This window comes from Asparagus officinalis, chromosome 2 (assembly GCF_001876935.1).
Source record: "Asparagus officinalis chromosome 2, Aspof.V1, whole genome shotgun sequence".
NCBI classification, from domain to species: Eukaryota; Viridiplantae; Streptophyta; class Magnoliopsida; order Asparagales; family Asparagaceae; genus Asparagus; species Asparagus officinalis.
In genome coordinates, this window is record NC_033795.1 from 82,991,589 (window position 1) to 83,004,260 (window position 12,672).

Consider the following 12,672-nt stretch of genomic DNA (forward strand, 5'->3'; position numbering starts at 1 on the left):
CAGAAGAGCCAGCGAAGTAAATTTTAAATGCCATCATCTATATAAATTGTAGATTTCTTCAGGTGAATTTAGATATCAATCACAGCAAACTCAGCAGCCAGGGCAGCAGTTGCGGTAAACTGAGCTCCGCAAGGACAACGTTACATTCTTTCCACACTCCTTTTTCAGGCCAAAACTCAAATGAAAGGCATAACATGGATATATTGGATACAGGCGTAACACAAATATATTGTTTATAAAACAACACATTGCGGGAAAGAAAAGAAAACAACCGCTTCCAATATTTGGTATGCATTCCATTATATTCTATTTAAGTAAGATGATTGAATGTAAACATGAGTCTGTCCAAATACACAAATATATGAAAAACTGTCAAGCTTCATTCTCTTTTTACTTAAATCAGTCATATTTGGCAGATATTAGACGTTGTATAACAGATACTAGTCTATGTGACAGACAGCAACTGATACGCGTGATGTAATAATATACACTTACAGTGAGGTCAAATGCAAAGAGGAAAAAAATTTGCACATACTCCATAATAGAACACTTGCTTTAACATGAAACTGGTGACAAGAAATTCACCACTTCGCAGAAAGCACAGCCTCAAAGTCATGTGTAGCAGATCGAAGGGCAGATTCAACTCTTCTCAAATCCTCTTCTAGTTCGTCTAATGTGGAATCGTTCCCTCTCTTTTCTTCTGAAATATGAACTTTTTCCTCTTGCAAACAGGAAAGGGATTGGTCTAGCTCTTTGATAGCCTTCTCAATGAATGCAAGCTCAGAATCAAATTGATTTTTTTCTCCTTTTCTCTTCACGAGCATAACTTCCAGATTAGATCTCTCATTCATAGCTCGCTCCTGGTTCTCCTTCATTCTTAGCAACTCTACTAATCGATCCTGTAAGTGTCGCACATCAAACCCATGTGCTTCCAAATTTTCAAGTATCTTCAACATATCATTAAACTTGTCACGGTGATCAGTTATCGCCAACTTGCGAATACTGTTTACCAGGTTAGAGAAAGTCACCATCAGACCAATAGCCATTCCTTCACGGAAATCTTTCTGGTATTCTTCCAAGGGGCGGAAATGTGGGTGTTGTGGCATTAGAGAAAATACTTCCATCGATTCAATAGAGTCCCACATGAAAGAGCATTTCTCGAATGGCAACGACGGCCGCTCTTCAGGTGGTTTAACAGGTCTAGTCTTGAATTCAGCCCTTGCTTTCTCAATAATAGCCCTTTTTTCTAGTTGTTCTCCAACTGTTGATGGCAAAACATCAATTTGCTCTTCATTTCCACCCTCACTAAGCTGGACACCAGAGGTTGAGCTTTCGACCATACTAGGTTCTGAAGAACCTTCTATCACATTAAACGTTTCTTGTGCTTCCAATCCATTGTCAGAAAATTTATTTATAGGAGGAAGCCCTCCAATTTGTGGCTCAGCGACAAATTTTCCTTCATTTTCAGCCTCTCTAAGTTGGACGCCAGAGGCTGAGGTTTCAACCAAACTAGGGTCTGAAAAACCTTCTATTACATTAAACGGTCCTTGTGCTTCCAATCCATTGTCAGAAAATGTGGATGCGTCGCATTTATTTATAGGGAGCCCACCAATTTGTGGCTCACCGACAATTTTTCCTTCATTTCCAGCCTCACTAATTTGGACACCAGATGCTGAGGTTTCAACGAAACAAGGGTCTGAAGGACCTTCTGTTACATTAAACGGTCCTCGTGCTTCCAATCCATTGTCAGAAAACGTGGATGCGCCGCATTTGTTTATAGGAAGCCCTCCAATTTGTGGCTCACTGACAATTTTTCCTTCATGTCCAGCCTCACTAAGTTGGACACCGGAGGCCGAGGTTCCAACCAAACTAGGGTCTGAAGAACCTTCCATTTCATTAAATGGTTCTTGTGCTTCGAATCCATTGTCAGAAAATGTGGAAGCGCTGCATTTATTCGTAGGGAGCCCTCTAATTTGGACCACTGTATTATCTGATCGATTTCCCATTGAATCTCCTACACCAAACATTACAAACGAAGGTAAATCAGGAGATCTGATCCATTTACTGATGCTAAAATAACTTACCGCATTAAATGCCTCACTGATAAAAAGTTGATATGGTCTCAGTTTCCTCATCCTTTTGGTAAAATGAATGGAAATCATCTTTACTTTGAGCGAGTAAGTTGGAAACATCTCCATCTACATGTAAATTAAATCGTTTTACCTGGACGCATGAGATGAACCTGGAGTGCTTGAAAGTCCAAAAGAAACAGATGGGAACCTTCTAAAAATTGATATGTCAACAAGACCACCAATAGCTGTGATCCTAGAAATGTTGATTGTCCACTATAACAAACTTGATGACCATGCTCACCAAATTACTAAGATTGACATACTCTATAAAAATTCTAGACATTGCAAAGCAGTAGCACCAAACCCCAGATTTTGATTTGTTAGCGATGTCTTCATGACTTGCTACTTTATGTGAGTAAAATCTTCTCTAATATCCTCATATATCAAAGTTTCAGATCACATCAGGAAACATCAAACTTATGTGATTGGATGCTATTATTTCCTTCCAATTATTGTATAGTTTTTTCGTCATTCAATCTGCAAACAATTAACCTACTTTTTAGAAATAGCAAAAAAAAAAGAAAAAAATCTTATAATATACAAAGACACATTATGTGAAGGGTGTCAAATTGCCAAAGCATGATTACTCATGTTGACGGAGACCAGAATGTGTGAGAATAAGAAACTAAATTTTCAAATATACAAAAACTCTCTAGCGATTTATAGCATGATCTATTTGCTAAGCTATACAAAATGAAGGACCATTGGCAACCAAATTGATCTACCTTCTAATGAAGGCTCTATAATCTTCAACTTCTGAGGTCTGCTACCCTTCCTCCTATTCTCTCTAGATGTATGCTGTCTTGGTCCCTGGAAAATTACGGAGTCAATAAAGGCTGATGAGTAAAGAGTTGCTCTAAAATTAAAGTCAAAGCACCTTATGTTTCCGGAGGAGCTCGCAGATTGCAGGTCTCTCCTTTGAAAGATCTTCCCCATTGTTGCTAACAGGTTTGTCCTGCCCTGGATTTCCAGGTACAAGAGGATCATCCAACGAGACACCGGACGACATCTTTTCAAATTGGCTGCTGGAGCAACACTTCTCAACCAAAGACTTGATGTGAAATTTAGGTTCTTCTCCATCTCTTAAACCCAACAGCTCCGTGTTATCATCTGTCGTCTTTCTTTTCTTCTCTCTCCCGCAGGCATTCTCGTCCTCTGAATTCGGGGCGGGGACCGGAAACTGATGAAGGGAGGCTGCTCCCCTACAAGGGCGGCAGCTGCACGAAGGGGTGGCCGGACCAGTAAACTTGCGCTTGTTAGCGGTGTCTCTCCGGCACGCGGGCTTTTGTCCTCCCAGCTTCTGCAATTTTAGGGGCTTGTGCTGCTGGAAACACAATGAGGGCGACATCAATCACAACGCGATCTCTACATACGTGCAATGCCCTGGGTGGTGCATAGTAGTTGACGGAAATAACTTTAATGGCCAAACTGTAAATGGGAACCCTAAAACTGTACTTGTCAACGGCCGCCGCCGGCTCACGGCGAGCGCCTAATATCCCCCGCTCCGACCTCGCCCTGCTGCCTCGGATGGGGAGGCACACGCTGTACCTCCTCCCCCGCCCGCCACGTGTACTTTCGCATACCGCGCCGCCTCCAGGCGCCGTCCACGAAGGCCTCGACGAGCTGGTGGAGCCTGAAACCCTCGCGGCGGCGGAGGGATCGATATCCGGCGTACTCGGGGCGTCGACGGTGGCTCTGCCGGCGCCGCCGTCGAGGAGACGACAGTAAGAGGGGCGGGAGAGGAAGGCGGGAGCGAGGCGTCCGGGGAGCCACGCGGCGCCGTCTTCGGAGAGGACTCGATGGCCGCGCCGGAGGCGATCTCGCGACCACGGACATTTTTTTTGGCCGGTGAATTTAGGGCCTTTCTAGGGTTTCATTTGGGAGCGAGCGAGAGCAAACATTAATCACAAAGGGATTCTCAAATAGGACAAATTTTCAAAACTTTATTTAGAAACTTAATTACAAAAAAAAGACTTATTTTCAACTTAATTATCAAAATCGATCCAGTTTTAATCAGTTGGTTGAAACTATGTCGATTTTGATAAAAAAAAATAAATAAAGTTCCGTGAAGTTTAACAACACGTTTAAACTTCACATGACTTCAAGTCCCGTGAAGTTTTGTAAATTATTTCACCAAAATCGACTCAGTTTCAGCCTTCGATTTTGACAATTAAATTCGAAATGGGTCGATTTTTATAATTAAGTTTCTAAATGGGTCGGATTTAAAAATTTGTCCTCTCAAATACTCCAATTTTTTTTGGGGGGGAAGCTCTGTATCATATACCCTTTAATCCCTTATATTTGTCAATTTGAAGGAAAGAAACATAAGTTTTTAACCATTCGACGAGTTAATTGCAGATACAACCCCTCTAAACGTCTACTCTTTTAAGTTTGATAGTGACGGATAGATCCCCGCGACTGAATTGAACAACAATATCACAACAGTAGAAAGGGTGGATGTGAAATTACACTTCATTTGATTAAGGATGGTTTTCTAAGACTAATACTGATCACTTGGTTTCTAATATGTTGTTTACTTAGCGTGGCCTTTCTCATAATTAATGATAAAAAAAAATCGAACAGTTAATAATAGGAAAATTTTGTAAAATAGTCCGTTTTTTCTAATTATTTAGCAAAATAGACCGTTTTGCTAAATAATTAGCAAAATAGACCTCTTTTGAAAAAAAAAGTTAATTTTGAAAAACAAGACTCAGAAAACATACGAGACTACTATTCCCGTATGTTTAGAGACAACTTAACCACGGATTAGTGACCCAGAAAACATATGAGACTAGTAGTCCCGTATGTTTTCTGAGTTCATCTCAATGTTTTGTGAAGTTTTCTGAGTTCACTAATCCATGATTAAAACATACGGGACTACTAGTCCCATATGTTTTCTGAGCTGTTTTGCAAAATAGACCTCTTTTGGCCTGTTGGCCAAAAAAAGATCTATTTTGCTAATTATTTAGCAAAACGGTCTATTTTGCTAAATAATTAGCAAAAACAGTCTATTTTGCAAATTTTTCCTTAATAATATCTATCTATCTAATAAACTAAATTAATATCCTGAAATGCCCGCTCGGGCGATTTCTTAGACCATTTGGACCCTAGAATGACACGTGTCGCGCTGTTAGATTTTACAATCTATATTTTACATTTTCATTTCTAAAAAAATCCCGATTAATCCTGCGTGATTAATCCAAACCCTAATCCCAACCACTATTTTTTTTCTACCTAATTAATCTCATTTTACTATCCCTTCAAATACTTTTGAGGTTCATGTTCTATCTTTGTTTCTTAGAATTAGTGCTTCTATACTTATTTACTGGTCTTCATTTTTTTGGTTCTAGATTTTTTTTTTAATTTTTTGATTTTTGAACGATGTTTTGGAATATTAGATATAACATTGTTTTAGAATGTTAATAACGAAATATATCTTTCTAAGTTTTATAAACAAGCACTGAGTGTACACATCTTAAAATTCTAGTGGTTTAGATGCAAAAGAGTAAATATCTTGATTGAGGCGTGTTTGTTTTATCTTTAATCATGTTGCTAAATTTGTCATCACTTATTAGCTTCTTAATTTTCAATTCTCAACATGTAGTTGAATTTAGGGCCTGTTTGGTTCAATAGAGGGTAGGAATAGGATTAGGAATCCTATTTTATTTACGGATTCCAACCTAATCCATAAAAAATTTATAGACAAGTTTTAGTTTTATGGAATCCCATTTTTTTGTATTATATGTTTGTTTCACCCAAAGGATTAGGAATAGGATTAGGAATCAGAATAAAAAAGAGGAGAGGTGTCAGAAATTCCACCCAATTCCTAGCAAATGGACTGGATTTGGATTTCCTGAAATATACACTGTTTGAGCCACTTTATAGATTAGCAATTCTATAATTTTTTTTGAACCAAACTCAAGATTAGGATTCATTTGGAATCCATTAATTACGAAAACGTCATTGTCAGGTCCAAATATTATTCCTATTCCATAAAATTGGTGAAACAAAAGGCTAGGCTAAGACTTTTTGGACCTGTATTTGCCTCATCACTTATTATTGCTGAATGCTAACGAAGTTTAATTGATAATAATTATGTTTCTTCAAACTGTGAAGTGTAAATTGATGTGTTGTCCCATTAAAATAAAACCTTTAATATTATCTTTTTCATAAAATACTTTATTTGGATTATTATCCTAATATGGTTCTTACCTAAACAAGTAGAAATACATGGGGAAACTTGGAAACGGTCTCTTGAGATTCAATGTATTATCGTATCTGCAATCAATGGTCTATAAACCATAGTCTTCTGGGCTTCGGCCCAATTATTAACGGGCTTGCCGAATGACGTGCCGGGCTTATTTAATTCAAATTGAATTTGCTCTATGTATATAACTCATGAATCACTCTCTCCCCTAGAATAAAAATTATTCATCGACTAATAGCATGTTTCTTAGTTACATTTAGTGAAGTTATGCAAAGGAACAATTTTTCAAAACAGACTCCTTTAGAGTTTTATTTTTCAAAATCGACCGGTTTTTTTTTATTTATCAAAACCGACTCGATTTTGTGATTAGCAGCCTAATCACCATCCTAAATAGTCGGGGTTACCAACCCCGACTATTTAGGAGGGTATTAAATCCTAATTAGAGACCTTAAATACTAAAAATTAAGGTCCTAAATAGTCGGGGTTGCCAACCCCGACTATTTAGGAAGGTGATTAGCCGGTTAAAGGTCCTAAATAGTCGGGGTTGCCAACCCCGACTATTTAGGAAGGTGATTAGCCGGTTAATCACAAAATCGGGTCGGTTTTGATAAATAAAAAAAAACCGGTCGATTTTGAAAAAAAAAAAAACTCTAAATGGGGCTGTTTTGAAAATTTGTTCTTATGCAAAGTTTATGAGATTCAGGAGTTGGACAAAGTAAATGATTAATGTTAACCAATATGCTATGGACTTCATGCTAAATGTATGTTTGAGTATATATACATATGCACTAATCACCTAAACACAAAGTAAGGATATACACATAACATGTTCTTCATGACACATCAATAACCAAGGCTAGATTTCATGCATATACTAAGCAATCCATTTACATACATAACACACTTTGTCATGTATACATTAAGCTCTTCATCAATGCACCCGAAATCTCTGACTATTACAAAGAACATCCTTCCTTTTCTTTCCCATGTTTGTAACTAAGTTTGACTTATACTTGGATTAATACAAGAATCATCTATCACACAATATATAACAACAAACTTTTTTACAAAGGCATACTTTGGCCCCTGAGAAAGGAGTTGATGAGCACAAGAGCCTCTTGGGGCTTGTTGAGAGGAACAAGATGCCCTGCTCCTCTGAATGTGACCATTGTCATCCCTTGGTATTCCACAAACCTCCCTGCAACCTGAAAATTGACAACATACAGCCCCCAAATTAGTCTTCATACAAAAAAGACAAATATCCCAAATTTTCTTGGTTGACTACGTAAATCATATTCTTCCATTCATTTCTATTATGGATCAACTCGGCTCTGATTCCTTCCAACCGAGTTTTCTTGGACCTGTCTCTACTGCATGGTGCGTTTTCTGGTCATCGCTCCACATTATCAAGCCACACCAGCCAACTTCCTCTCGTTTCGTTCTCAAATAGGGGCAACCGTTGCTCACATGAATGCACTCATTTCCTATCATACATTTTATCATTTCCGCGGCACGCTTTTAATTAATAAAGAAAGCAGCTAACATCTCATAAAACGCTAATGATATGACAATTAATCATTAAAACTATGTGAAAACTGGCATATCAAGGAATTTATATAAAAAAAAAATTGCAAAGTATGAGTTGGAAAGGGTACCTGCTTGTCATGATACCAAGTCTTCCACTGGGTCTTTGGTGGAAGGCCCAGGGACTCCACACAGTACCTGGATCCTATCACTGGCACTCTGCCATCTGTATCCCCACTGCTCAACACCAAAAACAAAAAAGTTTGATTGTGAACAAAAAAAGAAAAAGGCTTTTCTTTTGAATTCTTTGTGTCACATGACCCTTGCACAACAAACAGACTCCCATGACAGCCATATGATGTGGTTGTTTAAGTCCTGTGACTAGTGCTTGTTGTTTTCCTTCCTCTCTCTCTCTCTCTCTCTCTCTCTCTCTCTCTCTCTCTCTCTTGTTGGGGGGTTTGAATTTGAATCTGAACTTTTAAGGTAAGGTTCATATGGTAAAATTCAAACCTTGAGTCTAAGTATGTAAAAAAGCCTTTGGGTGTGTCCTATTAGGCCATTTTGTCCCCCAATAGAAGAAATTTTCTAAACAAACCCGTTCGTAAGTTTTTTTTTCTAAAAATAGACCCCCTTGAGTTTTTTTTTTACAAAAATCGACTCATTTTGTCTTAATCCGGTTTCTAAATAGTCGGGGTTGTCAACCCCGGCTATTTTTAGAAAAAAAAATATGAATGAGTTTATTTAGAAAATTTCTTCGAGAGTTATTTTATTCAAGGGCAGAGAGCGTAAAAAATAATTTAGAGTTATTTTATTCATGTATACATGAACCATGTCAATGTTATACTAGAGCCTTGCCCATTTTTGAAATGTAATCCAAGGACATATATCACTCCGTGATTGAGATGTGCACAACAGGAGTCAAAAGGAAAGGCTACATGGTATGTAGCCTTTAATTTCTGACTTCTCTTTTGATTCTTTGAGTTTTTTGTTTGTCAGGCAAAAACTGCGGGGTCTTTTTCCAATCTCTGTGTGTCAATTCTCGTAAGATAATCATTGCTCAATTGGAACTGAAAATTAAATAAAATAAATAAATAAATAAATAAAGTAGAAGCATGCACAAAAGTTGTAAGGAGCATGGACCAACCTGTACAGCCAAATCCTCAGCCCTCCTCTGATGAGCCTTGAATATATGGGAAGAATAGAAGACACGTTGAAGTTGTATGTGTTCAGTATGGAATCACTGCGTAAAGGACAACCAATCCAAAAATTATATGCAAACTTTAGTAAGGGTTAATTGCACATAGACCCCTTGTAGTATCACTGTTTTGCACTTCTATAGACCCGCTGGGTTAAATTTTTTTTTTCGACTCTTTTTATCCTTGGTGAAGTTTTGACAGATATTGCCCCTGGGTGATATCACTGAGTTTCTCTGAGGACTCAGGGTGTCTATATGCAACAGTGAAAACACAACAGGTGTAGTAAGTTCAAAACAGCGATAATAAAGGCGGCCAATTTGCAAAAAAGCTCTAAGGTAAGACTTACTTGCAAACTTTCCATCTTCCATTAGTCATTCCTGTAACATTAGCATGAAATGATCTCTTCACATCCTCCCTATTGAAATACTCCTCCACATAATTAGAGAAGCATGGATCATAACCTGCTGGAAATCTTACCCTCATCTCCCTCAATGAATTCATCTACAATTACAAAACCATGTATAAAGCTTCAAACATTCAGTATTTGGTAGCGTATCATTGTAATGCGACTAACCTCTGCAACACTCGATGATGCCTTTTGAGGATTGTTGCATTTAGGCGCGTAGATGTTGTAGATATCGATCTTTTTGTATTCGTGAAACACCAAACTCATTGCAATGCCGCAATCTTTTGTCCAGTTGAAGAGCTTGAAGTTACAAACTTTGTTGACGTGATCATATATTTGGTCTGATATGACAGTGTGGCTCCATGCATATTCGACTAATCCCTTTGTATCGTAGTAATCATCGGTTTCAGGGTTTCCAACCTACAATAACCAGTTAGTTGCCATGATCCTTATTAATAAGTAGATAAATATACCTTGTAAATGTCAATTAATAAGGTTTGGAGCTTACAATGAATCCTTTGAAATTGATAAATGGGTATTTTTCTTTGTTCTTGTTGCGTTCGTAGACCAGGTCAGCCAATTGTGGCACATAATGACCTGCAACAAGAATTAAGCACTCTTTTCAGGTAAATGGAAAAAAAAAATGAGATCGATGATTAAGAAAATAAGAGGAAGAAGAAGAAAATAGAGAAAATATCGAATAATTAGCTCGTGGTTCTAATTTTTATTCATACCCCTATGGGGAATTCGTATACTGTTTAATCAATTTTAATACGTATATCTGAATTACTTGTAGACTCAAATAAAATGTTACAAGTTGTGACTTTACCTGCATAACTCTCTCCTGCTAAGTAAAATTCGCGGTCTTGATACTGAGGAAATCTTTTCAACCAGTTCACAATGAAGCTGTATGCATCCTCAGCTACACGAACAATTTTCAAGGGAAAATATTATAAATTTAACAGTCTATGTTCCACAAATATTTACAATAAAATTGTAGATAAATAGACGGATACTAAAGACTGGTTACCCGCAAATGTATCCTCAAGGCTGCTAAGATCAGAGGATGTGTTTGTATAAGAGAATCCAACCCCCACTGGAGACTCCACAAACAGCAAATTTGCTTCTGAAAACCCATTAACCATTCTAAAAACTTAAATTATGAACATAAAACTACCAACATAATCATCATAGTGGGGGAAAAACCTTTGTTCCAAGCATATTTATTGAACTCAAGTCCTGTTCCATATCTCTTGACCCTGAGAGGGCCAAGCTCCGCAGCTGCTCCATAGCCTATAGATGAGCATCCAGGACCTATAAAAACAATTAAAACATATTAGTTTCAAAATTAAAACATCAATTCAAGATGAAGATGGATTTGTTAACCAAACCTCCATTGAGCCAGAGGAGGAGAGGCCTCTTCGAAGGCAGGGTTTGAGCCTCAAAGAACCAGTAGAAGAGGGCCCTCCCCCTCTCTTTGTTTACTGTAATGTAGCCCGAAAACTGCGAGACCAGCGGGTATCTCGGCTGGCCGGGGAGATTTAATACTCTGTCAGCCTCTTGTGCATGTGGGTTTTCCTCTAATCCCATGTTTGAAGCTCTGATTGCTTGGAGAGAGGAGAGGGTGAGGAGTGTGGTGATGATGATGGCTGTTGAAGAATGAGGTGCCATTATTGTTATTTTTTTTCCCCCGGATGAGTGAAGTTCAGTGAGGGGGAGGAGAGAGCTTTATACGAGAGGGGTAGTAAGAATCACGTGAGAATGGAGGAAAAGGGGGAGAGGGTTTTGAGAGTTTTCCTCCAAAAAGTAGAAAACATGCAGCTAGCAATCACGAATGAGGGAGGGCCGGTTAAAGTGAGGAGTTCATGTGCATTCTTTTATGGGAAAAATGCTTCCCGCCCCCAAAACACAACAAAATCGCGTACGGTTGGAAGAAAATCGCGCGCGGTTTTGGGGGCAAATCACACGTTGAAAAAGTCGGGGGGGAGGGGGGGGCAGAGCACGTTTTGGTTGTGTTTTGGGGGCTGAAAGCATTTTTCCCAAAAAAAAAAAGAAAGGAAAAAAAATACACTCCCATTGAACTCTGCTGAACAAATTTCCCTGTACTCGACTCCTCGGAAACAAAGACTTCATAAATATCAACTACTTATATAAAGTATCACAAAGGCACATAACCCCCACATAATCAGACTATCGACAAGTTCGAAAGTTTGGAGAAGTGAACCTGAATCGGTGTTCATTTCATTAATGGCAGAATATAAGTTCAAATGTCTTATAGAGTAGGACAAAGATCAAGGAAATGTTTTGCATACAAACAATACTAACTCCATCAGGAAGTGAACTTTTATATTGAAATTTTTTCGAGAAAAACTTTTATATTGCAATTCACCGATACAAACATATAATGACAGCAAGCAGGATTATGCCACTCCTCTGACCTAATAATCTGAGAGCAGCAATTATCCATAAGTTTTATTGAGCCTGCTTGTTTACATAGAGCGAGCAAATCTGCACAATAAAAAAAATAAATTAGATTAGAGACCAATCCAAGACATAAAACTAGGGTAAAACCGTACAAGAACATACCTATAACTCACTTCCCTAGGAGTCTGCTCTTGTTTCTGACATATTATTCGTTTCTCTATATTGTACGATACACCAAAGAGCTTTTAGAAGTTATGAAGAAATAACTGCCCAACCTAGATATAAGTTTTGATATATTATGATGGTCAAATACACAGAGAAAGTCGTCAACGGCCAAGAGGCTGAAGAATGAGATCTTCGTCGTCCAATTGACGAGTCTTGTTCTTCCTACATAAAGGTGCAGTGATCAATCTTGATAAGCGACTGACTGGGTCGTGCAAGCCATCCATCTCATAATGACCAAAGCGCCAGTCTCTTTGAATGTAAGGTCTTTGTATAGGTTCATCCAATCCTCCTGTAAAAATGAAGCTCCAGAAAGTGTTCAGAAAATAGGAAATTGAGTTCAAAAGGGAACATATTAGATGTGCGTACTTAATTCTAACAAGAAATCAAAATTGGGTGGTTTATAGAAAAGAATACAACAGGAGAATAACCTCAAAGATTGGTCATTGATACGATTGGAAGAGACACGAATTAAAAGCTTTAATCTTTCAAAGAAAAGACATGACATTGAAGATTTCATATCCTATCCATATTACTATCAAATACACATGCTTCAAATTT

The 12,672-nt window shown here is 38.1% G+C and overlaps 3 protein-coding genes across 3 annotated transcripts in view; all 3 read right to left on the minus strand.

Annotated features, from left to right (window-relative positions):
* Nucleotides 363-3,838, minus strand: LOC109831896 (DUF724 domain-containing protein 1-like). Its single transcript, XM_020399369.1, has 4 exons — nucleotides 3,587-3,838; nucleotides 3,010-3,456; nucleotides 2,858-2,942; nucleotides 363-2,014 (listed from the first exon to the last, which is right to left on the minus strand). Exons 2-4 carry the CDS (start codon nucleotides 3,139-3,141, stop codon nucleotides 582-584), a joined length of 1,650 nt encoding a protein of 549 aa, XP_020254958.1. The 5' UTR covers nucleotides 3,142-3,456; nucleotides 3,587-3,838; the 3' UTR covers nucleotides 363-581.
* On the minus strand, nucleotides 7,386-11,283 carry LOC109831897 (serine carboxypeptidase-like 33). Its single transcript, XM_020399370.1, has 10 exons — nucleotides 10,857-11,283; nucleotides 10,672-10,779; nucleotides 10,496-10,591; nucleotides 10,295-10,387; nucleotides 9,974-10,062; nucleotides 9,634-9,885; nucleotides 9,406-9,560; nucleotides 9,008-9,103; nucleotides 7,995-8,100; nucleotides 7,386-7,544 (listed from the first exon to the last, which is right to left on the minus strand). Exons 1-10 carry the CDS (start codon nucleotides 11,134-11,136, stop codon nucleotides 7,404-7,406), a joined length of 1,416 nt encoding a protein of 471 aa, XP_020254959.1. The 5' UTR covers nucleotides 11,137-11,283; the 3' UTR covers nucleotides 7,386-7,403.
* Nucleotides 11,685-12,672, minus strand: part of LOC109831898 (beta-glucosidase-like SFR2, chloroplastic) — a 9,783-nt gene continuing 8,795 nt past the window's right edge. Inside the window, exons 10-11 of the mRNA XM_020399372.1 lie at nucleotides 12,052-12,403; nucleotides 11,685-11,973 (exon numbers count right to left, since the gene is read on the minus strand). Coding sequence (XP_020254961.1) covers nucleotides 12,216-12,403 — 188 coding nt within the window. The 3' untranslated portion in view covers nucleotides 11,685-11,973; nucleotides 12,052-12,215. The remainder of the gene's footprint in view (nucleotides 11,974-12,051; nucleotides 12,404-12,672) is intronic.